Source organism: Bufo gargarizans, chromosome 11 (genome assembly GCF_014858855.1).
Source record: "Bufo gargarizans isolate SCDJY-AF-19 chromosome 11, ASM1485885v1, whole genome shotgun sequence".
Taxonomy (NCBI): Eukaryota; Metazoa; Chordata; class Amphibia; order Anura; family Bufonidae; genus Bufo; species Bufo gargarizans.
In genome coordinates, this window is record NC_058090.1 from 63,631,545 (window position 1) to 63,659,372 (window position 27,828).

General features: G+C 42.2%; 1 protein-coding gene across 1 annotated transcript in view; it reads right to left on the reverse strand.

Annotated features, from left to right (window-relative positions):
* Window positions 1–16,550: 16,550 nt before the first annotated feature.
* Window positions 16,551–27,828, reverse strand: part of NPAS3 (neuronal PAS domain protein 3) — a 600,688-nt gene continuing 589,410 nt past the window's right edge. Inside the window, exon 12 of the mRNA XM_044272150.1 lies at window positions 16,551–18,875. Within this exon, the coding sequence (XP_044128085.1) occupies window positions 17,470–18,875 (1,406 nt within the window). The 3' untranslated portion in view covers window positions 16,551–17,469. The remainder of the gene's footprint in view (window positions 18,876–27,828) is intronic.

Here is a 27,828-nt window from a genome sequence, read left to right on the forward strand (position 1 = left end):
CCCTTATACAGATGGTAAGTCTGAGAAAAATAGCATTGAGTGCTTTATTGAATGCTCTAAATACACATGGCACCTACAAGGGTCAGAGAATCTCGAGTTTGGTTTATTCAAGAGGTGGAGACATCTTTTCCCATAAGACCTGAGTGAGGGGTAGCACTCACTAAAGTACTGACACTGCGCCAGGGGCGTAACTATCAGGGAAGCAGGGGAAGCAGTTGCTTCGGGGCCCTGAGCTTAGAAGGGGCCCGGGAGCAGTAGCAGGGGTGTCAGCAGGGCAGGGTTGCATGTACTATGATCTAAACTTCTGGCCTCACAGGCAGCAGGCAGCGTATAGTGGAGGGCCGCACTGACGATAACAGCAGCTCTTGTCAGCAGCTGCTACCTTAAAAAAATCTCCCTGGAGCTTCCTTAAGAACTCCGCCCCCCCTTTTGCTCCTCTTCACTTACGGTCATATTACGGCAGGGCAGTAGTGCTCTTTGCTCTGCTGTCAGTGTCGGGACAGAGTGGGGGGGAGGAGGAGACACCCAGCCATGTGCTCGGGGGTTAGAAACTCTTCTGGATCCTCCACAGCCTGACAAATCCATCTAGCCTGCCTAAAAGGCAAGTGTATGTATGTGAAAGGTGTGTGTGTGATTATCTATCTCCTATCTAATATACTGTGTATATATATATATATATATATATATATATATATATATATATATAACAGAACCTAGTTTTCTCACCAGTGGAGGCATTTGGTGGAAATTTCAATGCATATGTGAAATGAGAAATAGGCCTAAGACTATATACTGAATGTCTGTGTGTATTTATACAGTCAGCCCCATACTGAGGAGGCATAGGGGAAATACACTGCCCAGTGGATGCTATTCCTGTACTTGCTTGAAATTGGTTATGCTATTTTATTCTGTGTATTCAAGTAAGCAAGAGTTCACATCTCCATTTCATTTGTGGTTCTTCTGATCCGTCAGAAGAACAGAAAAAAGGATCCTGTAAACAAATGGATCCTGTTGCATCCGTTATGCACATTTGGCATCCGTTTGAGCCATTTCTACCTGAGATCCGTTTTTTAGACAGAAAGAAAACTCCTGTACGCAGTACTTTTTTCTGTCTGATAGAACAGATCTCAGAAATGGCTCAAACGGATGCCAAATGTGCATAACGGATGCAACAGGATCCATTTGACACATCAGAAGAACGGAAATGTAAACTCTCCCTATTTATATTTGTTTTGAGTACTTTTTTTTGCATTTTTCTTGTAATTATGGTAACAGACCTTTTATTGGCATTGTATAGTGTGTATAGCTGTAATATTGTGAAAGGCAGGAGCGTACCTATAGTGGAGACAGGGGACGCAGCTACTGCGGGGCCTGAACTCAAAAGGGGCCCACCTAAGATGAGGACTAAATTGTAAAAGGACCCCACAATAGTATTATATACAGTGACATGATATGCAGTATATGTGTGGGAAAAGGACGAAGTCGCAGCCAGGCCTGGTCTGAGTGAATGTTTTTGACTAGCTGCAGGACTGGGGCTTGCATGGGGGGGTGGGGGGTGGTTTGAAGAAGTTGCCCGTGAGGGGGGGGGGGGGGGGCCCCATTCAATAATTTGGTGTGGGGCCCAGTCAGTTCTAGTTACGCCACTGCACTGCGCCATCCATGGATGTGCGACATGGGATTGGTACAGCAGAGCTAGACATTTTCATCAATGCAAAAAAACCAAACCACATTAATATAAACACATTCTTCATTGTTTTATAATAGCAGCTACTGCTCAGGTTTATTCATTCTAGAACATGCTGCTTACAGATTGAAAGCACTTACCTAGCATTTATACTTTAAACTTGTTAAGTAGAATCTTTTTTGTGCCAAATGTCATAATAAATTACCAAATTTTTCGCTCCATAAGAGGCACTTTTTCCCACAAAGTGGGGGAAAAATGGCAGGGCATCTAATGAAGAAAATATGAATGAGCGCTTCCATTATTAGTACACTATTAGTACTTTTAGCACACAATAAGACTGAAGAGCGATGAATATAGCGCTCCTGATGCTGACTGTATTCACTACCTGGTCTTCTATGGGCGTCATGCTGCACTGTGTCCTGACATTGGTAGACCTAGCAGGCAATTATTAGGAACCCAATAGTGGGTTCCTAATAACTGCCTGCCAGGTCTGCCATGTAAAGGGGCCCTTAGACTCTTGCTAGAGCCATGGCTTATGATCACAATGGAGCAATAATAGCTATAAATGCTAAATTTTCAAATGAATTCTAGAGTAGGTGAAATCTGCATTGAAACGAAGCAATCACTTCCACTGGATGTGGACAAGTGATCACTACAACAATCATTCATTGATTGTGGCCAGCAGATTGCTGATTACACAAAATGATATGGTCCCCAGAAACAATATTTTCACCCAGAAATTATAATCCTTTCACCTGATGAAAAAACATTTTCTCACTCATCAGATGATCGGGGGTACTTTTACACAGGGCAATTGTCGTGCCCATGCCTGCCACTGTCCTGCTCTCCAGGGCAGCACAGGCGCTTCCTTACTCACGGCCTGGCCCCGCTGCCTCTCCTGTTTCTCATCCACAGCTGGCACTGCAACTGGAGTTTCGTTCTCCTCCTGCAAGCCATAGCCTGCGCTTTGCTGCCTGTACAGCGCATGCACTTCCTTGCTCTTAAAGGTCTGGAACTTGCATGCCCTGAGTGTTCCCCAGCTGACTGATTCAAGGTAAATAGGCACCTTCCCAGTGGGAGGGTGTCTGAGCTTTATGTTGTCTAGCTTGCTAATTCCAAGTGAAGGTATGCGGTTCATGTTTGTCTGCCTGCAGGGCCGGTGCTACCATAAGGTAGACCAAGCGGCCGCCTTAGGGCGCACCCTGGGGGAGGGCGGAAAAATGTGACATGGAGGGGGAGAAATGTGACATGGGGGTCTGATGGCTGACATTGGGGGATGATGTCTGATATGGGGTTCTGATCTGAGGTCTGATTAACATTGGGGATATGATTGGGGCTGTGAGCTGAGGTCTGATTAACATTGGGGGTCTGATTGCTGGTCTGACCTGAGGTGTAATGGAAAATATTTTTTTCTTATTACACCTAGGTGTGTCTTAGAGGGTGAAAAATATGGTCCTTAAACCAGCCATTGTCTAAAGCAGAGAGAAGATACCAGGACCACAGAGAGAAGCGTGGGGGGGGGGGGGGGGGGGCGCCAAAATGTAGCTTCGCTTGTGTTGGCAAAAATCCTTGCACCGGCCCTGTCTGCCTGTGTACCGAACTCTGCCTGTCTACCAATTCTGACCACTGCCTGTTTACAGTACTGACCCTTTGCTACCTGCCCTGACCTCATATTAGTTTCACAGATTTACATAAAATCTAACTGTCTTGAACTCTGCTTGTTTCCTGACTACGAGTATTGCCTGATCGATTGGTACTTTGCACCAGCATTTCTGACACCCATGGGTGAGCAGCCAACCACACTGGATTATTTCAAGAGGTAGAGACTGGTGGCTGCCCTGCAGCAAAAGCTAAATCACTGTATAGGTGTTAAAGAGTGAAAACCAGGGGACTGCCAGGATAACACCCTCAGGAATAGCCCAAAGTCAAACTGGTTGATTGGCACAGTGGGTCCACATCCACGGTCTACAACAGATCGTTCCTAGAAACATCCCTTTCTGATAAAGGGGTCTTAGGCCTCACTCACAGTGTCAGTGTTTTTCATCAGTGATTTTGAGCCAAAACTTATACCTCATGTGTAGACTCCAGTCCTGGTTTTGGCTTACAATCACTGATGGAAATCACTGACCAAAACACTGACGTGTGAATAAGGCATTAATCCAAATTTTCAACCAACTTGTGTGATTTTGATTATAGATCTATGTATGATGTGTCACATCAGAAATAAAGCAGTCTAAGCACTATTTCTATTATTTCTAGAGGGAAGAGGGGGAGCTAAAATTAATGCCTATGCAAAAAGTACAGAATATGGAATATTTCACCCTTTTGAAATAGTGGTACTAAAGAAGAGGAAAAAAATTGGAGTGAAATGAAATTTCATACGGCAGTCTTGAACTAAAATATTCTGGAGTGAGATGTGGCCAATTTCTTATAGAGCGCCTGCCAGCATGATTGACCCTTTTAAACCAGGCATATTGCCTGGTAGGGTTCATCATGCTGATTAAATTAACATCTGACAGTTCAAGACAGTTAGATTTTATGTAAATCTGTGAAACTAATATGAGGTCAGGGCAGGTAGCAAAGGGTCAGTACTGTAAACAGGCAGTGGTCAGAATTGGTAGACAGGCAGAGTTCGGTACACAGGCAGACAGGGCCGGTGCAAGGATTTTTGCCAACACAAGCGAAGCTACATTTTGGCGCCAAAATGTAGCTTCGCTTGTGTTGGCAAAAATCCTTGCACCGGCCCTGTCTGCCTGTGTACCGAACTCTGCCTGTCTACCAATTCTGACCACTGCCTGTTTACAGTACTGACCCTTTGCTACCTGCCCTGACCTCATATTAGTTTCACAGATTTACATAAAATCTAACTGTCTTGAACTCTGCTTGTTTCCTGACTACGAGTATTGCCTGATCGATTGGTACTTTGCACCAGCATTTCTGACACCCATGGGTGAGCAGCCAACCACACTGGATTATTTCAAGAGGTAGAGACTGGTGGCTGCCCTGCAGCAAAAGCTAAATCACTGTATAGGTGTTAAAGAGTGAAAACCAGGGGACTGCCAGGATAACACCCTCAGGAATAGCCCAAAGTCAAACTGGTTGATTGGCACAGTGGGTCCACATCCACGGTCTACAACAGATCGTTCCTAGAAACATCCCTTTCTGATAAAGGGGTCTTAGGCCTCACTCACAGTGTCAGTGTTTTTCATCAGTGATTTTGAGCCAAAACTTATACCTCATGTGTAGACTCCAGTCCTGGTTTTGGCTTACAATCACTGATGGAAATCACTGACCAAAACACTGACGTGTGAATAAGGCATTAATCCAAATTTTCAACCAACTTGTGTGATTTTGATTATAGATCTATGTATGATGTGTCACATCAGAAATAAAGCAGTCTAAGCACTATTTCTATTATTTCTAGAGGGAAGAGGGGGAGCTAAAATTAATGCCTATGCAAAAAGTACAGAATATGGAATATTTCACCCTTTTGAAATAGTGGTACTAAAGAAGAGGAAAAAAATTGGAGTGAAATGAAATTTCATACGGCAGTCTTGAACTAAAATATTCTGGAGTGAGATGTGGCCAATTTCTTATAGAGCGCCTGCCAGCATGATTGACCCTTTTAAACCAGGCATATTGCCTGGTAGGGTTCATCATGCTGATTAAATTAACATCTGTTTTATGGCTATGCAATTAACTGATGCAGCGATAGATTTGTTTTTGTAGTTATACAATTAACCTAGTAGAGCACCGAGTGGCTGGCAGTGGAACTTGGAGCACTGCTAGAGTTACGCCTGTTTGTGCTCAATACACTCCTTCCTCTGCTTTGATTGACTAATAGCCTTGTCAATCAAAGGGGCGGGTACAGAGCACTAACGGGTGAAGCAGTAGGGGTGCTCCAAACGATACTACTAGCCACTCAGTGCTCAGACTCAAACTATTATCGCTGCAGCAGTTGACCTTATAACCATAGGACAGAAATCAATGTAATCAGCATAATCAACCCTACAAGGCAATATGCCTGGTTTAATAAAGTTCATCATGTTGACAGGTGTATTTTAAGAAGAAGCCTGTTCATAGATTTCATGCATCTTTGGCGGTGCATGAACCAAAAATTTTAATTTATGTGTGCTTTGAAAGGGATAGGGGGACATTTATGAAGAGCGACAATTTAGATGGTGATCTTCGTCCCTCCTGCGCTTGTGGTTTAAGTTAAGTAGAGCCTGCGTAGACAGGTGTAGAAAACGATGGCCCGCCCTTTTCCCCATCAAAACCACTCCCCCTTCTTTAGACTAGTTGTGAGTGGCGGAAAATGGGAAAAAGTCACAGCTAGAGATGAGCGAATCGAATTTGGACAAAACATCTGAAGTCGATTTGCATAAAACTTAGTTCTAATACTGTACGCTTCAGGAATAGTGAGAATATGATGTTTTATTCTGCAAAATTCTGTTCTCTAAAGTCTCCAGGATGCACTGTAAAGTACTCGCTGCATTGAGCTGCTTCACAGTCTCTCCCCTCCTCTCTGAACAATAGCAGTAGTGGTCTCCTGGGTGGAAGCTACAGCATTACTGAGAGCAGAGGGGAGGAGATATGAAGCAGCTTAAAAAGAGAGAGCAGGGGGGCGTGGCCTGACTATGGCGATGTGAGGACGCACGAGTGTGGAGCTCCCGCCGCAGGTCTGAGAAGCCGAGAGCTACCTGCTTTCTGATGCACCTGAACCAGCTCATATGGTGCGCACACGCAAAGGGTCACTAGCGGGTGATCCCTCATCAAGATCCCCCGGAGAAAAGAGCGGGCTGCTGAAGTATTTTGCAGCGGAGACGGCAGGAGACAAAACAGGCCGCAACCCGAACGTGGCTCCCTTCACGCCGGTGCACCGGAGCAACTCCTCGGAAACAGAGGTACCGCTGAGCTCGCAGGGGTCTCAAAATCAGACCCAGAGTCGTATCGCGGCAAGTCGCTCACTTGACTCACTCCGGTCCAAGCAAGATCATCTGCGTGGCGGCACCACGAGGCAGACGCCATCTTGGGACGAGGCCTCATCTCCCCAGCACTGCTACGCTACAGCAAAATCTCCTGGTGCTGTGGAAATGGCAGAGGGAGAGAATTCAAGTGAAAGCTGGGACATAAGGGAGTATATTAAACTCCTCCCCACCAAGCAAGAAATGGAAAAATATGTGGAGCGCCTAGAAAACTCATACAAGCAGGAGTTGTCTATGATCAAGTCTAATGTGAAAGCTGTTGAAGAAAAGCTGGAGGAGGTGGCGTCCCTGCATGATCACACAGCTGCTCAGGTGGATAAGCTTATGATTCAAGGGGAAGTTAGAGATCGTCACATTGGTCACCTTTACCGTCTTCATGATGATATTGAAAACCGTAACAGACGGAATAACATCAGGGTTAGAGGACTCCCTGAGGCCACTAAGACGGAGGACTTGATACCCACCTTACAAGGTCTCTTTAGCAACATCCTGGGGGAACCTGTCGCAGACCGGTTGGAAATGGACAGAGCGCACAGAGCTTTAGCCCCCATCAGTTCAGACCCCTCTAGGCCCAGAGACGTGATCTGCCGTCTACACTATTATTCGGTGAAGGAGGCTATAATGAAGAAGGCGGGCAACCTTTCTACAATTGATTTCGACGGGGCCACGCTGACGATTCTTCAGGACTTATCCAGGAACACCTTAGCCCAGAGGAGGGCACTTAAGCCCTTACCGGACCTCTTGAGGTCTAAGGATATTCCATATTCCTGGGGGTTTCCATTTCAACTAGTGGTCCGTAAGAATAGTCACCGTGTGGAACTGCAGGATCCTGACGACCTGGACATGTTCCTGTCTGCATTGAACTTACCACCAGTTCATCTACCTGAATGGCAGGTCATTCCAGCTCTGCCATCTCGGTCCTCAAGCGGGCACCTTAGAAGAGCGGCTTCAGGGAGGATGCATCCTCAGCAGCCAGCGTGAACGTAAACCTGAGGCTGAGTTGTATAAGTATTTGTCTCTCATGCTATTCCAGGGACAACCTCAGAAATAAGTGTTTATTTGGTGGGATTGAAAGGGCACTTATGCTTTCTTCTCTCTGATTGTGTTACTCTCATGCCTACGGCTAACTTTCCTATATTTTTTCTAAAGTTTACAGAGTTTAGTTTACCTGAAGCTTAGTGTTACAGAAATGCTTTGCTAGATAATGAAAGTTGTATGTGATTGTTTTCATGTTCATCTATTAGTTGTGGCTCTCGGGGCTCCTCAGCCCTGTGGCGGCTTCCTTGGTCCGGCATTGGAAGTCCGTCTCCTATTGTAACCCTCGTTCTATTTGGTATAGGACAAGTCGGTCCCTCTACTTGGGACAGTTACCTGATATTGCAACTCACCCCTTTATGTCCCTTTCCTTTTTCCTTCCTTCCCTTTTACTTTTACCTTCCTGTCTGGATAGTCGGTGATTGCCAGACCTCCTCAGGACGCAAGGTACTCTTGGGGTGGTTTGTGCGAACCCTTGACTATCCCCCTCTGCTGCGCTCTTGAATATAGCCTAGGGTACAATCTGAGTTTCTCAATATGGTGGGGCCGCCTAACGTGAAATTGGCCTCTCTAAACATTCGAGGTTTCAATACCCCGGATAAGCGCTCAGGGGTTTTATACGGCATGCACAGGGAGAGGGTGCAAATTCTGCTGCTGCAGGAAACACATTTCAAAAGAGAGCAGGTCCCAAAGATCCTGTCAAGACATTATACATTTTGGGTCCATAGCACTAATCCAGATTCTAAGTCTAAAGGCGTTTCAGTTGCTCTTCATAAATCACTGGCTTATACCTTTTTAGAGTCGCAATTGGATCCTCTGGGTCCTGTTCCTGAAGCTGCGAATCCATGAGAGAGTGTACACCATTGGGAATCTCTACCTGCCAAATACCAGACAAAGCAGAGCTCTATCAGGTATTCTTACTAAGTTGGATGCCTTTGCTGAGGGATTGGTGCTGTTGGGTGGTGATTTCAACATGATCATGGAGCCCGCTCTGGACTCCTCTTCAGGCAGAACTTCGGTTCCCTGGTCGACAATTAACAGATCTAAACAACTGCTACATGCCAGACAGTTGGTTGATGTTTGGAGGATACTCCATCCTAAGGATAAAGATTTCACTTACTTTTCCCCGGCGCACCAATCCTACAGCAGATTAGATAGATTCCTGATATCTCACCATGCGTTGTCCCTTTCTCCTAACCCACACATAGGCACCCCACTTTGGTCAGATCACGCACCAATATTTTTGTCTCTAGAATTACCGGACCTGGTAGCTAAAGAGTGGACATGGAGGCTAAATGAGACCCTTTTGAGGGATAGTGTATGTAGGGCTGATCTAGAGTCAATGATCAGACAATTTATTGAGAATCACTCACTAGATGACACAGCCCTCCCCTGTTGAAATGTGTGTTGCGGGGCGTTTTGGTAAGCCATGGTGCCAGACTCAAAAGAGAGAAGGGAGCAAAGATTCGGCAACTTTTGCGGCAGATAGCCAATCTGGAGCAATCACACAAGCAATCACTGGATCCACACGTTCTCTCTGAACTTACGTCGGCTAGAGACCAACTTAAAATGTTACTCTCTGCCTCTGTTTTCAGGAACACTGAGCGGTTTCGCAGCTATTTATTTGCGCATTCTAATAAACCCGGGAAGGCGCTAGCACGTTATATACACCCTCAACAACAGGCTAGCTTCATTCCAAATATATTGGATGCTAGTGGTGCTCTGATGCATCATCCAAGACAAATAGCAGAAACCTTCAAAGTGTACTACGAGGGTCTATATAATATCCGGGGACAATTTGCGGACATGCCTGCAGAGGCGTTCGCTGACCGAATAAATACATATATGGAAGATACGGCTCTTCCCACGATACCCATAGAAAAGTGAACAGAAATTGAAGAAGATTTTTCGGAACAGGAGATGGGAGAAGTTTTGAAGTCACTAAAGGGGGGTAAAAGCCCTGGTCCAGATGGTTTTACTGCACCCTTTTTTAAGGACTTTAAAGAGCTATTATTGCCTTTTCTTTTAAGGGTATTCAATAGCATGTCTCCTTATTGTCCCTTTCCTAGACAGTCCCTGGAGGCTCATATAGTCGTAATCCTGAAACCTAATAAAGACCCAAAAGTTTGCACTAATTATCGTCCCATATCCCTGATAAACTGTGGTGTTATCCATGGCGACCAAGTAGGGTTTGTACCTGGTAGAGAAGCCAGGGATAATATTATTCGCACGATTAACCTTATCTCTAGGGCTAAAAGTAGGGGGGTTCCTCTCTGTTTATTCTCAGTCGACGCAGAAAAAGCGTTTAACAGAGTTAATTGGGAATTTATGATTGCTGCGCTGAAACAAATTGGCTTAGGCCCCACAGTAATAGGGAAAATTGGTGCTTTATATACGATTCCCACTGCCAGAGTGAGAACCAATGGTATACTAGCCTCCCTTTTCTACATAAAAAAATGGGACTCGGCAAGGTTGTTCGCTCTCTCCCTTATTGTATGTGATAGTCTTGGAACATCTGGCTAATGCATTACGAGCTAACCCAGATGTTACAGGCATACAATTTGGGAGTGCGCATCATAAATTGTCACTGTACGCTGACGACCTCCTTATGTATGTTTCAAATCCTCACGTCGCTGTCCCATCTATTCTACAAGAATTCCAAAGGTTCGGCTTACTGAGTAAATTTAAAATGACAGAGGTAGCTTCCCAAATTCAAAGCAATTTTCCCTTTCAATGGCAGAGCGTTAGTATAACATATTTAGGATTACAGATCCCCAAACAGCTCCATCTACTCTATCCTCTTAATTACCTACCCTTACAGAAGAAGGTGTTGGAAGATTTACAGAAATTCTCTTTGAAGCACATCTCGTGGTTTGGTAGGCTCGGGGTCGTTAAGATGGACATTCTTCCGCGATTTCTGTATCTTTTTCAAACTGTCCCAATAAGTGTACCAAGGGGATATTTTGTGGTTCTTCAGAGGGCCATTAATCGATTCATTTGGAATTCAGGTAGGGTTAGGATTGGTTCTGGGGTGCTGACTAAACATAGGGATAAGAGAGGGCTGGGTCTACCAAATCTTAAGGTATATCATGCATCAGCATTGGTGATGAGGATCATAAACTGGTCAGATAGAGACTCCCCGAAACTTTGGATTAAGATGGAGAGGGAGCTCTCCCCAATAGATTTATCGGTAGCACCATGGCTTACCAACCGCCCAGCCCAAGAGGGTTGGCCTTTCTTGGTGAGACACGCCTTGGCCTGCTGGGATTATTGGACCTCAAAGTTTCAGATTTCGCACAAAAAAGGTCCTATGACCCCAATCATGAGTAACCCTGATTTCATGGTAGGAGAAGGGGCACTTAATTTTCAGATTTGGCACAAATCCCAATGTCCTAGGATCCGAGACGCTATGATACAAAAACGCTTGCAAAATTATGGTTCTCTTGTACCTGATGATAGACGGAATGGCTCCACGTGGCTTGCATATTGCCCAGATAAAGTCTTTCATACACAGCTTATTCGACCAAGGGTCATGTCCTGATATGACAGCTTTTGACAATATCTATGTGAAGCCTGATGTTCATTACAAGCTCATTTCACAGAGTATGGGCTTCTAATGGACTGTAGTAGTCCTGATTTAGCCCCGTTCTTTAAAAAGTGGGAGTCTGACCTACGGCTATCCTTATCAACGGAGGATGTCCTGAAGGTGTGTACTCTCTCTCATGGATTGTCTATAGCTGCACATGCGAAGGAGAAGAACTATAAGATTCTATCCAGATGGTATTATTGCCCCTCGAATCTAAGCAAGATGTTCCCGAATGTCTCTAACCTGTGCTGGAGATGCAATTCGGAGGTGGGTTCAATAATACATATATGGTGGGAGTGTCCAATAATAAAACATTTTTGGGACCAGGTGTTCCTCATTTGCAACAAATTCACAGGTAAAACGGTTCCCAACTCCCCTAAGATTGCTCTTCTATCGCTTATCCCTGGCTCGATAGCTAGTATTAAGAAAAATCTGCTACGGTTCTTTCTGATAGCAGCACGTATGGTAATTCCGCGCCAGTGGAAGAAGGTGGAGGCTCCCTCTCTCTGTGCATGGGCGTCCGAACTCAGATGTTTGTTAGGAATGGAAGAACTTACAGCACTTTCGCAGGGCACGGAGAGTCTTTTCTATGGTAGATGGAATTCTTTGGTGGATTTTGTCCACTCTTCAGATTTCTCAAGGCTATTAGGGGAACTCAGTAACACAGGGGAGGGGACGAGACCTAGGGAATAATAGTTTTGCAGCTTGCTTCTTATATTCCCTTCTTTTACGCTAGCCATTTGATTACCTATATATTATATATAGATTACTTCCCGTTCATGGGTCTTTTTGCTCTTTTTTCAAGGGTCTTTACAGGGGGGTTTATCATCTATGAATGTTACATGCGTATTGTCTTCCCTTGATTTCTGTAGGGTTTCTAGGGGTGAGGCACTAGATTCCTAATTTGATGTATGGTATGTACAATGCCGTTTATTTGAGTATAGTCTCTACACTTTTCTAGTGTTGTTTGCTTACTTGTACCATTTGTTCACACTGATTGTCACTGACATTGTGGATCCTGTGTGATCCTTTCTTGGTATAATGTAATTTTGTCGATTAATGCTCGTGTGCTTATTGCGCGAGATTGACACTTTTTGAAAATAATAAAGTGAAGTAAACATAAAAAGAGAGAGCACATCAGCTCTGCCCTGGCTACTTGAAAGAGCAGAATTTGGCAGAATAAAACATCATATTTGCACTAATCTTGATGATAAAAGTTCCACAAAAGTTATGATTGTACTGCTCATCCCGGCCCCTACATATTGCTGTCAGCAATATGGCAAAGGTCAAAAATCCTGACAGACCCCTTGAAATAAACTCTGCTCTGTTTATAGACCGAGATATAATACCACCAGGGCCCCGATTTATCATATTGAATTAGTCTTTATTTTTTGTTGTTTTACTTTGCTAGACAAATGTATCATTATACTGCGACAGGCAAATGTTTTTTTGTTCTCCTGCTAAGTCAACTTCCAGCTGTTTTGTGGGCATTGTTTTTTTTACCTTATTTATCATAGGGAGGTTTGTTTGTGCTTAGTGCCACTTTCATCAATTTGCCTCACAGATCGTTACCATCACACAAAAAGACAAATGCAAAGACAAAATGCAAATTGTTCCTGTTGATAAATCCGGGCCTTAATGTTTAAAAATAATATATGACCCAGCAATAAGATTCATCTTGATCAAGATGGTGTTAATGTGTGAAATAAAAGATGCCAAAACTGCAAATAAATCCAAAATGTAAAGTTTATTATGAAAATGGTACCTGCCGGATGAATCCAAAATTAATTTACATAAAAGACAGCATGTATGGTGTGTAAGCAGGCCTAGAAAAGTATAAAAAGAACCTTGTTTAAAAAAAATGAAATTATGTACAGATTTTTTTGCTTATTTTTTTTTCATTTCTTTTCTGCACCGTATTAATTTGATGGTTAATGGAAAAATAATGTTTTTCTTATATTTTTTTTTACAACAGATGAGGCACGTTGAGTTAAAACTGAGTTAGTATTCAAAACACGATAAAACGTACCCATAACGTTCACATTTTTTAACGTTTTAATATATATACTTTTAAACGTTTAAGTTGGTAACACTGCTGGGTTTACAGGTATACTTTTTTTTACTCTATTTCCTATTAACCCTCCCCTTTTTATTTGAATAATAAACCAAAGTGGCACCAACCTCATAAAGTTTTCATATTAATTTACAAGAAACAGTTAAAAACACAGACACAGTTGTCACAAATAAAAAATGACCTTTTTTGTCATTTTTGAAAATGGTCAGACAATTTATTTTGAAAGCAGCTATTAAACTTGCTCAATTGAAATAACCAGAAATCTTCAATAGTTTATTATTATTAATAATATTATTTCTTTAATCTTCAACACAACACAAACACCTATTAAAAATATAAAAAGAAAAAGAAACAGAAGAGTAACAAACAGAAAACAAGAATGGAAGACAAAGGATAAAGCAAAAAAGAATCTAATGTGAGATTTCAGTGTTTTGCAACCACCAAGTCTGTGCAGGGAGTCATCATACTGACCCATTCCATCTCTAGAAAATTCTAGAGGAGTGTTTTCTAGTACTGGATTTATGGCTGGATTTTCTGGCAGAGAACTAGGGTCCACATTACATTAACCCCTTCCCTGCAAGGAGACACAAAAGACCATGACATAGGAGGCTTAACACTTGCAGTTTGTATTATTTCTTTTTAATATGCCTCTCTCGAAATATAGGAGCAATGCATGCCTAGAAAATTGTTCAAATGCAGCAACAGATAGAGACAGAGAAATTAGAATTAGGAGTTCATGTATTGCAGGTTGGTGATAAAGTACCCCACTATTGTGTAGGATCTGTATAATGTGATAATCTGGGTTACCCTTCAGTTTAATGGAAGGCTGCAATGCCGGTAATTGGGGAAAAAAACAAAAAAAGAGCATTTATGGCTGCATCAGGCAGAGATGGACTGCATGGACTACTAACATATGTAAAAGAAGACTGACAGGTCTAGATAAAAGTGTACAAAATACACCAATGTTTCTATCACCATTAACTGAGCCTCCTCTAGATAGCATAGATGCAAAGTACACTGGGCTACTGATATGTCAGATCAACTTCTCTACAGCTACAATGTCACAGAGATGTTAATCTCTATGTGGAGAAAGAAGAAATAGCTGTTCTTTCCTCCCTTGCACAAAGCATGTCGGTGGCTTTAAAAAAAAAAATAAAAAAATGATCTTTGCTGGTTTATGTAGGAAAGACAGACATAAGACATAGGTAAAAATTACAGAACAGTCATTAAGACAGAGTACTGAAATTTCACAACAGTAAAAGCGATAGCCAAAATAAAACAAGGAAAGAGCAAAGTTACCCATAGGGTGTACCAACAGTGAAAGCAGCGTTGCCACTATACAAACATCCACAAGCCCCCAGGTACCACCGATTCACTGACACACAGGGAGTAAAGAACGTGACAGACCCAGACTACGGTTTTAAAAGCACAGAGAAAGACAACAGATATAAACACTTACATTAGCTTAGAATATACTGCATATTGTAACACACGTTGAAACTGGAATGAGACAGCTAAAAGACAATTGGAAATGTTTTTTTTTTCTTTTTTCTAAACCTCTTTAGATTTGTGTTTTTTTCTCTTTTTTTAATACACGAAGCAACACATTACAAAGTCTCACACCTGGTAATAGATGTGTCACAGATAAGCTGCCAAACAGACTGGAACTAGGAAATAAAAATCCATTATTCCATGAAACGTCACACTTTTGGTTTCTGAATGACTCAGATTCCCCTCCCCCCTTCAGTCAATGCCTGCACTTGTCTTGTTCTTAACTTTTTTTTCTTACATCCTGAAAATCCCATTTGCCTTTTCCAAAGATTTGGCTGAGACTTTCTGACTGAGAATACAGTAAATCATTTCTATGTGTTAGTTGTTTACAGGAACTTGTAAGCCCGTCTAAGCTTTTTAGACATGGAACAGAAAGTAGCAAAGCAAGAGAAACATATATGTTAAAAATATGCAGGTTAAGATGACTTCTATGTCTTACTTTTTAACCCTCCATTTACTGTAAAGTATAACACAGAAACACAGTGCTGGTGGGGACACACAACATGTAACACCAAAAACACGACGGGTCAGTAAAGTGTTTTGTGCAAAAAAGGAATCTGCAAAGTAACCCACTTTTTCCATATCATTATTTTGTCTGGGCAAACAACCTGGCTTATATTGTTAATGAGCGGCATGGATTGAAGCAATAGAATAGCTTTAGTTGCCTGTGAGTAGGTAACAAAGCAAAACGTTGCTTGTATTTAAGGTAAAGGAGTACCCTGTCCTCATCCCAGTAAGGAGTAACAGTTTATCTGATTGACAAGGAAAAAGATTCTAATTTAACTAGAGCTAGTATAATGTGTATAGAAAAAACATTATCATCTTCTGACTTTGCCCAGTGATACAGACCATTTCTATTAATCCTGTCACTTTAATGCCAGGATACCAGATGAATTGCTTACTATATATCCTACCTCTGCAATTAGTGATCTTACATTCAAACCTGAACTTCTCCTCCAGCGCCTTACCACTGCTGTTTCCACAATTGATTTGGGATCTGAGAGAAGATAATGAAAAATCTGAGGTATGCATTATCTATTTAACCCCCAACTGCTGAGAAGGCCTTCCTGCTTCCAATCCTTCTCATCGTCCCATCAATTTTCCAACCTAATCTCTACCAGCTCCTGCCCATTATCCTGGCACCTTCTCCTGAAATTATCAGAAAAGACCTCTTAAATTACTTCAATATTTTCAAATCTTCTCTGAGCAGGCATGAGGAGCAAGAAAATGACCTTTCCTTTGGAAAATGAAAGGTGGAATCTGATTGGTTGCTATGGGCAACTATGACAGTTCTACATCAGTTTGATACATCTCCCCTAATATATCTTATTAATGGAAGAATAGATAATGTCTTCAGATAAGGAGTATTCACAATCTTTCTGACAACATTTCTTATGGTGTGTTGGTTGGATGGTGTGAAAACATCTACAACAATGTAATGATGGAAAATTTTGAGAGGGGAAACAATAGATTCCTTGTAAACTTATAGTAAACAGTCGTTATACTTCATAATGGCAGCAATTAACAGCAAACACTGTAATTTGGCTACTGATAACTGCCAGAAGAACCTTATGCTCCTTCTCAGGTGTCTAAAAGACATTTCCTCAGCAACAGCTGGGCATCATATACCTGAATTGTATCCTGTGGTTAGGAGAATTCATACACACATCTTTGTCACAGTATGTGAACCTGGTGGGGAAAACTCTCTGTTCCTGCACGTGACGTGTGTATGATAAAATATACACACCCATAACATTTCCCTTGAAAAGGCATCTTTGTTAACTTCAATACACAGGTGTTTACAGGACTGTTTCAGTCAACACCCTTTTGCAATGTTGGGGGTCAATGCAAGGCTGACTATACTTCCATCATCTAGTAGTGCATGCCTGCCACCTCTTTCCTTGCCAGAGAAGTAATGCATGGTACTGTTCTTCTGGTAAATAAAAAGTTAATGGCTCCAATGTCTAGCAGCAGAGAAGGAGAGGTCCAAACATTCTGAGAAATAAACATTACAACACATTCAATGTCTCAGTATTTTGGCAGTGACAGGGTGAGGAGTAAAAGAAGCCCATAAAGGTTTCGGGTCAAAAGAGGGAATTTGAGATGTGAGTCAAAGTGCTGGAATAAATTTATGTTGTAAAGGATCAGAATGCAGCCGTTGCTCCCTCCTCTAAGTGACAGAGCAAAGGGCACAGTGCGAGCGGTCCCCGGAGAGGCATCTGCCAGCTAAACCAAAGCCGCAGAAAAGGAGGCTGATGGAGAAACATTTATTGTATGCAGCCCAGCTAAGTATGAAATGTGGAAGACAGGGCGAGTGGTCCCAATATGTTTTGGAGGATATTATTAATTCGGATTGAGTCTGAAAGACCACCTCTTCCTCTTGCGGCTTTGGATTAGGGAGCAGCGGAGGAGACATGGGGTGGCCAGGTTTAGCTGCCCCTAACACCAGTACAAAGCCACCTACATTCTGAATTATTATATATCGTCTTTCTCTGCTCTCTGAAGTCTATTTTATCTTCTTTCTCTCTTTCAGTCATTTTCCTCTTTGTTTTTCTCAGTCTTCTTTACGTTCTAGAGTCTGTGCTGCATGAATACCATTGCTGTACACTGGGAATGGAAGAGAGGAGAAAATTCCTTCAGCTGTAGTGAAGACACTGGCAGCAGGGACCTGGGTAAGACCAGCACCTGTCACCGCTCCTCCAAATGGACCAGACATGTTTAGTCGGTGTACATGGTGGTACAGCATCTCCATTGGGGTTTTGGGGTCTAGAGCAAATCCAGGACCATTTACATCCACAAAGTTCACAGGGTGGGCATTAGGGAGCAGATTGCCCTGCATGGCCAATGTCACCTCAGCTGGGGCATAACGAATGGTGCCTGTGGTGTACACCCTCTGTCCACTGCTTCCTGTTCCTGCAAGGGTTCCTGCAACACGATGCACAAGAGGAAGGACCACATTGCCAGCCTGAAGCCTTTGTAGTGCTTCTAACTCTCCTGCATACAGAAGAGAATTTGATGGGCCGCCTGTTTGGGGAGGTTTCTCGCGAGGTGAGGCAGACAGTGGAGGTGAAAGTGGATCTGAATTAACAGGACCCAAGCCTCCTGAGGATCCTGAATATTGCGCTTTGCTGCGCCCAGCTCCTTCCGTCCCACCTGGGGGTGTGAGAACAGAGTCTGGTATAGAGACATGAAGGGCTGGAGGTGCAGCAGTAGAAGATGATGGGGATGGGGAGAAGTGCTCACCCCCTGCTGGAGGCTTGGTCATACTATAAGGGGATTCATTGCGTGAGATTTCACGATTAGGCGGGAAATTCCAAATACTGCTGTCATTATCAAAGTTAATAGGTTCTGCCATTTCTGTCTTGATCTTTAGCACAGATGACGTAGAACAGGTGCCTGTTGGGGGAGGAGTGGAAGGAAGCAGTCTTGGAGGATCCCCTAGTGCTCCCTCTATTCCTCTGGGGCTGGATCCCCCAGACAGACGTCTCCTGCGGCCACCACACTGCCCTAAACTCTTTCTCCGCCTCCTTTTTCTCCGTTGGTGTCTACCTAGCACACCAGAGACACAGACTGCTCTCTCCTCATCATCCTCTTCTTCCTCCTCTCCACTCTCAGAGTCTTTGGCACTGCCAGAACTCAGGGATTCAGGTCCACGCATGTCTGTTTCACTTTCAGTGTATCGCTCTACTTTAATGTGCATGGGACCAAGTGCTCCCAAAGAACTAATACTTCCTAATGTACTTAGGCCTCCTTGTTCCATCTCTTCTGCTGCTTTTCTAACCTCACAGTCTTCACTTTCTTCACTCTCCTCACTACAAGCATCACTTGAGCTGTTAGCATCTTCATCGCAATTCATTTCTGGATCAGAATGTTGACCAGGTTGTTTACGGTCTGGCTCTGGATCCTCACTCTGCTCAGACAGGTTACCCTTTCCATCTGACTTGGGATTATCATTATCCTCTGTGGAAATTAAACATCACAATATAAATATTTTGCACATACATTTAACATTTAATGCTTTAATTCAGTAAATTGTAAGTGTAATTTTCTTTATGTGTTTCATAAATAAGAGTATCTATACTTTACATACCTACACTCAAATACTGTGTAGTATTCATTAAATGTATTTATTAAATGTGGTCTTTATTAAAAATGTTGAAGCCTTGTCTGTGCAGCCTTGAGATTCTGTAGTAGCAGGCTGTGAATTTTCCCTCTGTTCCATCAGGCAGCTCAGCTGACGGTCTCTGGTCTCTAACCTCCTAAACACTCATCATAGCTTAATTTTTATCTTACTGATAAGAATGTGGCTTAAATAAGTGTTTATGGCCTTTTGATAATTTAGAGATATGGGGGGGTCATTTATCAAACTGTTTTAAAATAGAAGAAAGTATGTGGATGGGCACTCATATATGGAGGTAAATAGGACGCAGTTTATTGTTAAGATTCACATTAAAAATACAATCACAATATAAAATAAATACTATATAAAATAGGTGATACAGTAGGAGAAATTCGATTCTTGTGCTGCTTCATGGGACTGGGGCTGATAACCCAATCTGTGGAGTACGGATCCATTCGCAAGCCCCTGCAAGCTATAGGCAAAGGTAAGCCCACATAGTGGGTGAAGATTCTTGACGTATTATACAGCAACAACGGGGAAATAACGAACTATAACATCACTAAGGACTCTCGCCATAGCGGTATAACCTGGATGTCAATATAGGAATTCCCTAAAGATTGATACAAGAGAGACTGGCTTCAGTTGTAACAACTTTCTTGCGGACATAAAAACAGAGACTGGTCACTGTTCGCAAAGATTATCAATCACAGCAGAAATTTCCTATATAGAGAATATCATTTCTAAGTACATGAATAACTTAAAACAGGATAATTAAGCGGCAATATCATTTAGGACCATTTATATCACCACAGGTGAAATATGTCTTTTTAAGTATGTGAATATACACTTATGAAATATAGAGAAATATTATTGTATGTAGCAGGGACTGATCGCCCCATCTATCCCACCTACCACAATATTCAAATTTCCAGGACCATCTAGCCCTGTGAATATAAAGTGAGGATCAGATTGGGTTATCAGCCCCAGTCCCACGAAGCAGCACAAGAATCGAATTTCTCCTACTGTATCACCTATTTTATATAGTATTTATTTTATATTGTGATTGTATTTTTAATGTGAATCTTAACAATAAACTGCGTCCTATTTACCTCCATATATGAGTGCCCATCCACATACTTTCTTCCATTATCCACATTTTGAGGGGTGCACTTAAATAGTGGTTGGTGCACCTACCATGGGGGAATAGAGGTGAGCGGATCTCTTAATCGTATTTTCCATGTTTTAAAATAGAACTGGCTTAGTTGCCCATAGCAAGCAGTCAGATTCCTTCTTTCATTTTCCAAAGGAGCTGTCCAAAATGAAAGGTGGAATCTGATTGGTTGCTATGGGCAACTAAGGGTACTTTCACACTAGCATTCATGTTTTCTATATGACGGATCTCAATACCGGAAAAAAAACGCTTCAGTTTTGTCCCCATTCATCATCAGTGGGGACCAAACTTAACTGAACGGAACGGAATGCTCAAAAATGCATTCCGTTCCGTTCTCATTCCTTCATGGGATCTGGAGCAAGGATGATCCGTCATGAGCCACAATGCAAGTCAATGGGGACGGATCCGTTTTCTCTGACACAATAGAAAACTGATCCGTCCCCCATTGACTTTCAAAGGAGTTCATGACAATCCGTCTTGGCTATGTTAAAGATAATACAACCAGATCCATTCATAACGGATGCAGATGTTTGTATTATCAGTAACGGAAGCGTTTTTGCTGAAAGTAGCCTAAGCCAGTTCTACTTTACACCAGTTTGATAAATGACAACAAAGATTTATTAGATGACCAGCACAAAGAGAAAATATCAGTCACACAGCTAGATAAACAGTTCACCCTTTGTGACAGCTCAGTATTTTTTATAAAATCCCAAATTATTAAAATGCAATAATAAGAAAAAAATATTCCCCCGAAGGTGTACATAGCCTTTAAAGACCTGACTTCCACTGTAAATGTACAGAGGAGGTCTGGAAAGAGTTAATAGTCTATGTTGACTACTCCTGAAGGTCAATATTTTGTATTTTATTTTCAATGGCACAGTACTGATTAAATGAAAAAGAAAAACAGTCAAAAATCAAGAATATTAAGCTGTAAAGTAGCTGTATGAATAGGTCACACAGTCTCTTCCTAGGCCATGTAACGTCACATGGCCCAGACGTAGCTCAGTCGCATTCATGTGAATGAGGCTGACCTTCAGTACCAGGCACAGCTGCTATACAATGGAGGGCATTGTGCTTGGTATGCTGTGGTTATCATGGGAGCACTACGGCTTCCTTAAATAGCTGATCTGTGTGGGTGTCAGATCCCCAACAATCTCATATTGATGACCTATCCTGATGTAAATCCCGGAGAATACCTTTAAAAAAATACCCTTTTCTGATGGAAATGTTATAGATCATGGAAAACATAACAGGATTTCAATGCATAACAGATATTTTTTATGGCTTGCTCCTGGTGTGCTTTTGATTCCTTCTCAAAATGTCCACCTGATGTGTCCAGTGCCGGTGGTCACATATGTTCAGTAGCTCAGTTACACAAAAATAAGAAGCGGTGCACAAGAAGTAGCTTCTTTTTACCAGCGCTGGACACGTTAGGTGGATGTTATGAAAGGGAATCAAAAGAACACCAGGCAGTGCCATAAAAGCAACATCTATACACAGTAAATAATTTTAAAGGCGTCTAATTGAAAAATTTTTGTTTTGTGTTATCTAACAAAGTAATTTGTCATTTTATAGTGGGACAACTCCTTTTTAGACAGGACCACCCCATAAAATAACAATTCTAGGGCATTTTTTCTGGAAAGTTTGTATTGTTATTCCTCTTGGAAATGTGTGAGTAAATTGATAAGTGGCCATTATAATTCCCCTGTCAGTTGGGTATGTCTCTACACATTCTGATACTAATTGAACAGACTGTGTACAAACAAACCATACACAAAATGGCAATGGTAACACCTAGTATCCAAATTATTTATACATTTCCCTCATTGACTATAATGAGATCCAGAGGAGATATGGCTGCTACCCAGCAAATACCAGTTGGAAAAAAAAACGCTGTATGCAATGGTTTTCGTCCAGCCGAATCCCAATATATTTAGCACGTAGCAACCAAATCTCTGCCAGATACCATTATAGTTAATAAGGCCAGCGGGCATTGTGATCTCATCCGGCTATGCCTGATCCAGAGAGCTCTGACAGCCTGTTTACTGCCAGAAAACAGCCTGCCGGAGATCTTAAAGGGCTTCTGTCACCCCAAAACTCATTTTTCATGTTTGGGCATATTAAAATCCTTATTAGACGACTATTCCCTATATAGGGCTCTTACCTTGTTCTGTGGCTTGGTTTCACTAAAAATCGATCTTTTAAAATATGCAAATGATTTCACTACCAACAAGTAGGGCGGTCTACTTGCTGGAAGCTGCCGCATCCTCTTTAAAAAAAAAAGCCCCCTCCTCCTGCTGATTGACAGAGCGCTCGCTGGCCCTGTCAATAAGCAGCAGGAGGGGGCGTTTCATTTAAAGGAGGATGCGGCGGCTTCCAGCAAGTAGACCGCCCTACTTGCTGGTAGTGAAGTCATTTGCATATTTGAAAAGATCGATTTTTAGTGAAACCAAGCCACAGAACAAGGTAAGAGCCCTATATAGGGAATAGTCGTCCAATAAGGATTTTAATATGCCCAAAAATGAAAAATTAGTTTTGGGGGGTGACAGAAGCCCTTTAATGCAGTTAAAAAAGAAGCTTTGCTTCAGCAGTCAAACAAAAAGAGCACTTTATGGAACAGTTTATTAAGGGAAATGTGTCATCAAAAATTGTATCTGCCAGTTGAAACTAGAGAACAACACAACTTTTTTTTCTAATCTCTTTATTTTCTGATTACAGATTTTCTGAACATGATTATGGGGGTGCAGCCATCTTGCCTGAGCTGATCTTAACAGCATTTAGAAAGCGTTAAGAAATTGTATTTACGGCAGTCCCATTGGCCATATACACAATTGATTGAAAGTGACCTCAATGACTTCTATGGGAGAGTTTCCTGGGCATGCACTGTGACCTGTGCAGAGATCATTGTAAAAAGAAAGAATAGATATACTGTGACAATCACATATTGTGAATGGTGGATCCTGTCTTATCTGTCATTCTAATTATGCCTGTTTGGAAATGTATCTATATCACCTCACCTGTGTATAGATAAGCAGGTAACTGGAGTAAAGTGATCTGTACAGACCAAGAATTGGCACCTGTTTTTAGGCTTACTGGACAGAGGGAAAATTGCAGGATTTCGTTTGTTCCCGACAGCGACTATACAGGTACTGCGTGCTGATCGGGCGGGTGCAGGAGCTGCCCCTGCCTGATCAGCAACAGGGGTCTGTCTGTTCCTGACAGCCTTGCCCCTGCTGTATGTGCTGGCAATGGTGAATACACTGATGCCGGCGCTTTAACCCTTTGTATGCCACGGTCAGTGCTAACCGCGGCATGTGCAGGGTTTGTGGAGGGAGGGGGCTCTCTCCCCGTCCTCATCAGGTCCCCATCCCCACAGCTTCCACAGACATTAGGTCTGCCTTCTAAGGAAGTCTATAGATAAAACAAGAGAGAAAAAACAGGAGGCAGCGCCTCATGTGTAAAACCGTATGGTATTTTTATAAAAAACCACCAAAGCACTGATTGCGCTTACCCGTCCAGCTTGCGGGGGTGACTGCTGCTGCCTAGGTTCTTGCCAGTAGCCGTGGGGTACGGTGTCTGGGATTAGGTAGTGGTGGATAGTGATAAAAAATTGAACCTTATTTATAATGGCGCTGCTGCAGAAGACAGGACTCAGATAGGTAAAATAAAGTAGGTTCTTTATTAATATAAGTCTACGCGTTTCTGGGGCGGACTGCCCCCTTCATCAGGACAATGGGTCTGTTCATTGGAGGTTTTTGGTTACTGTGCTTTTTATGGGGTTTTTTGGCGCAATAGTACGGGATTCTGTGGGCGTGGGGCGTGTCCGAACGTGCTTTTGTTGTTATCTTTGCTATGGCGCTTGCTGGCATGTTATTGGCTATGTCTCTTCTCACGGCCGGTCGTTGTAGGACCTAGCTTGCGTGCTGTGTGGGCAGGGTGGGCGGTAGGACTGTAGTGCTCCTGACCAGCTTATTGGTGTATGGGCCGGCTTTCCTTGCGTCTCCTGGGAGGGCTTGATTGACGTATTCTGTGGGCGGTGCGATGGTCCTCGTGTTCCAGTGTTTGGGGGCGGTTACCATCCTCGCTTGCTTTGTGTGTCCATCCGAGTGGTAGGCGTGGCTTGGGTGGCGCTGGTCTGCTGTGTTCTATCGTATAGAGAAGTGAGTGGTGTGGCTCGGGTGCTGTTTCGGGTCTCCAGTGGGTTGATCTGTCAGACTCAAAAAGGGATTATTATATGCCCCAAGCATATGTGTGGTTCTGTGTTGCGATAGTTTGTGTGTAAGGGGTATAGACAATTGTTCCCGTATCTGGCCTAGATTCATATGGATATTCATATGTTATATGCCGCAACATATGTAGGCGTCTGTAGTGGGGTTATTCTCGTGTCAGGGGTATGGGCAGGTGTTTCTGTCTATAAACCGCGTGTGGGCGGGGCGTGAAGTGTGTAAAACAGATGATCATAAAAAAGGAGAGATGAAATGAATCTCAAATAAATATGATAAAAGATACAAACTAGGTACAAAACAGGGGAGTAATGTGAATCAAGGACAAAATAAAGATAAAAATAGTAAAAATAAAAGTAGTAAAAATAAATATAAATAAATAAATAAAAATAATAAATATAGAATAGGAGTATTAATAATATAATAGAGATAGTATATATATAAGAAATATATATATATATATACATGCTCGTAGTGGTCGTGATGATGGACGAGAACGTATTAAAAAAAGGGGATGGAGTGAAGAAGTGGGACTGTTAGTCTGAGGGTCTTATCGCTCTAGGTATTCTTGTTGAGAAGGGATGTATATTTTCCATCGAGCTGGGATCCGTCTATTGCAGATAGTAGTAGGTGAGGGTCGATGAGGGGTTTATGTCTGTATGTTGTGGGGGTCAATTGTAGGAGGGTTTTTTTCTTTTGGGGGCAAAGAGAGGGTAGGGAGGTGAGGGTAAAGGGTAAGCGCGGAATCCTAAAATTGTCAATATTAGTGCATACCCATAAGTGTGCTCAACATAAAGTGAGCTACATGTTTAGTGCGCATGGGCGCACGTATGTGTGTCTGTAGGTGTTGTGGGGCATGAGTATAGTTCAGAATTACAGGATGGTTTCACTGATCTCATTTAATCCAAAGGGGGTTAGGGTGTCCAGTTGGAATATCCAAAATACTTCTCGTCTCTGCAGGCTGGTGAATCTGTTGTAGGGGTTTGCTGGTACGTAGTCAATGGGTGTGATTTTTATCTCGTGTTTGTCTTTTTCTACTGTGGTCATGCAGTGTCTGGAGATGCCATGTTTCATGCTCTGTTTCCGTATATTATATCTGTGTTGATTTAATCTGCAATGTAGTGGCTGTGTGGTACGGCCCACATATTGGAGGCCGCATTGGCATTCAATCAGGTAGATGACATAGCTGCTTTTGCAGGTGAGGTTATGTTTGATTTTGAAAGTGGCACTGTTTTTTGTTGATGTGAAGGTTGTGCTTTTATGTGTAATGGTATTACAACAGAGGCAGCGTCTTTCGTTACATTTATAGCTGCCCGTTATTTTCTGTGTTGTGCACTTTTTTTCTTCCGTGTCCTGTTTTGGTTTGTTTGGGGCCACGGTACTCTTGATTGTGGGGGCTCTTCTGTATGTAATTATTGGTTAATTGGGTAGGTATTTTTTGAGATAAGGGTCTTGTTTCAGAATGTGCCAATGTTTTGTTAGTATTATGCATATGTCATTATTGGATGTATTGTATTGTGTGATGAGGTTGAGATGTCGTTCTGTTCGGGTTCCGTTTTCCTCTGTCATTTTTTTGGTCAGGCATTCTTTTTGAGTATTTTTAATGCTTCTTTTGTATGCGTCTGTAACGAGACTTTTTGGGTACCCTTTTTCAATGAAGCGTTTTTGTAGAATTTTGGCTTGTTTTTTGAAGTCTGAATCCTCTGTGCAGTTGCGTCTGACCCGTTTGTATTGACTATATGGCACGTTCTGTAACCATTTTTTGTGGTGGAAGCTTTTGTAATGTATGTAGCTGTTTGTATCTACCTGTTTAAAAAAAGTTTTTGTTATGAGGGTGTTGTTTGGGATAGTGATTGAGATGTCTAAAAAATCTATGTGGGTTCTGTCGAAGTTTGGGGTTAGGGTAATCCCCCAATCGGTGCTGTTTAGGTTTTGGCAAAATTCTATTGATGCAGATTAGTTTCCGTCCCAGATGATAAAGATATCGTCTATGTATCTTTTGTAATATATGATTTCTTTCCTATTGCTTTCATAGACGTGTATTTTTTCAAAATGGCCCATAAAAATATTTGCAAAGGCCGATGCCACTTTCGTGCCCATCGCGGTCCCCCGGCATTGATGGTATGTCTGATCGTTGTAGATGAAAAAATTGTTTTCTAAAATAAAACGGAGGCTTTCTAGCAGGAATTGGATTTGTGGTGGTTTGAGTGTGTGGTCTTCTCTCAGTGTGTTTTCTACACATTTGATGCCTAAATCATGTCGTATGTTGGAGTAGAGTGCTGTTACGTCCATTGTTAGTAAGGCATATGTATCCTTCCAGGGGATGTCTGCTAGTTCCTGAATTAGTTGTCTGGAGTCATGCAGGTAGCTGTTTTGATTTCGTACATAGGGCTGTAAAAATAGATCGAGGTTGTGTGATAGGTTGCTTGTTGCTGAATTGGTGTTTGATACTATCGGTCTCCATGGAGGATTTGTGATGTTCTTATGTATTTTTGGGAGATGGTAGAAGTATGGGTTAGAGGGTGATTTTGGGGTCAGGAAATTTTTTTCTTTTTTGTTAATGTATTGGTTCTCGTGCGCATTTTTAATAAAGGTTGTTAGTTTTTTTATTATACTGGGGAAGGGATTTTCCGTTATTTTCTGGTAGTAATTTTTATCGTTCAAAATGTTTAGTGCTTCTTTTTCGTAGTCTTCTGTATTTTGTAGGACTATTGCACCTCCCTTATCTGCTGGGCGTATTTTAAGATTTTTATTAATCCCGAGTTTTTTGAGGGCAGTTTTTTCTAGATAGGTTAGATTAGTTTTATTTGGGCGGCTGATGGTGGCATTTTTTCTTGTTGTGATCTTTTTTATATCTGTTGCCACTAGCTCGAAAAAAGCTGGTATGAGGTGTCCTTGACTCTGGAGTAGGAAGAAATTGGATTTTGGGCGCACTTCTTGGTGCTTGTATGTTTGTGTCACCTCTTGGTTGGTGTTTTCAGGTGGCTGTGTGGTTTGGCCCTTTTTTTGTTCATATTCAAAATGTATTTTTATTGTGAGGTTTTTGCGGAATTTTTGTATGTCCAGATATAGTTCAAAGGGATTCACCTTGTTGTACGGACAAAAGGAGAGGCCCTTTTGTAAGAGACTATGTTCTGAGTCTGTGAGCTCGTGTGTTGATAGATTAAAGATTTTTATTGTAGGTGTGGGGTCATTCTTGTTTTTGTTATTTTTATTCTTTTTTAAGTTGGCTTTCCTTTTTTTGGTGTTGCCCTCCTCTACACCCTCGTGCTCTAGTTTTCTTTTTCCCGGGGTTGGTTTGAAGAAATCCGTTATGTGTGGTGTGATCGACACTTGTTGCTTGGTACATGTCTGTTTTAGGATCGGTAAGGGTAAGGTGTTGTTTGCTCGGTCTAAAAA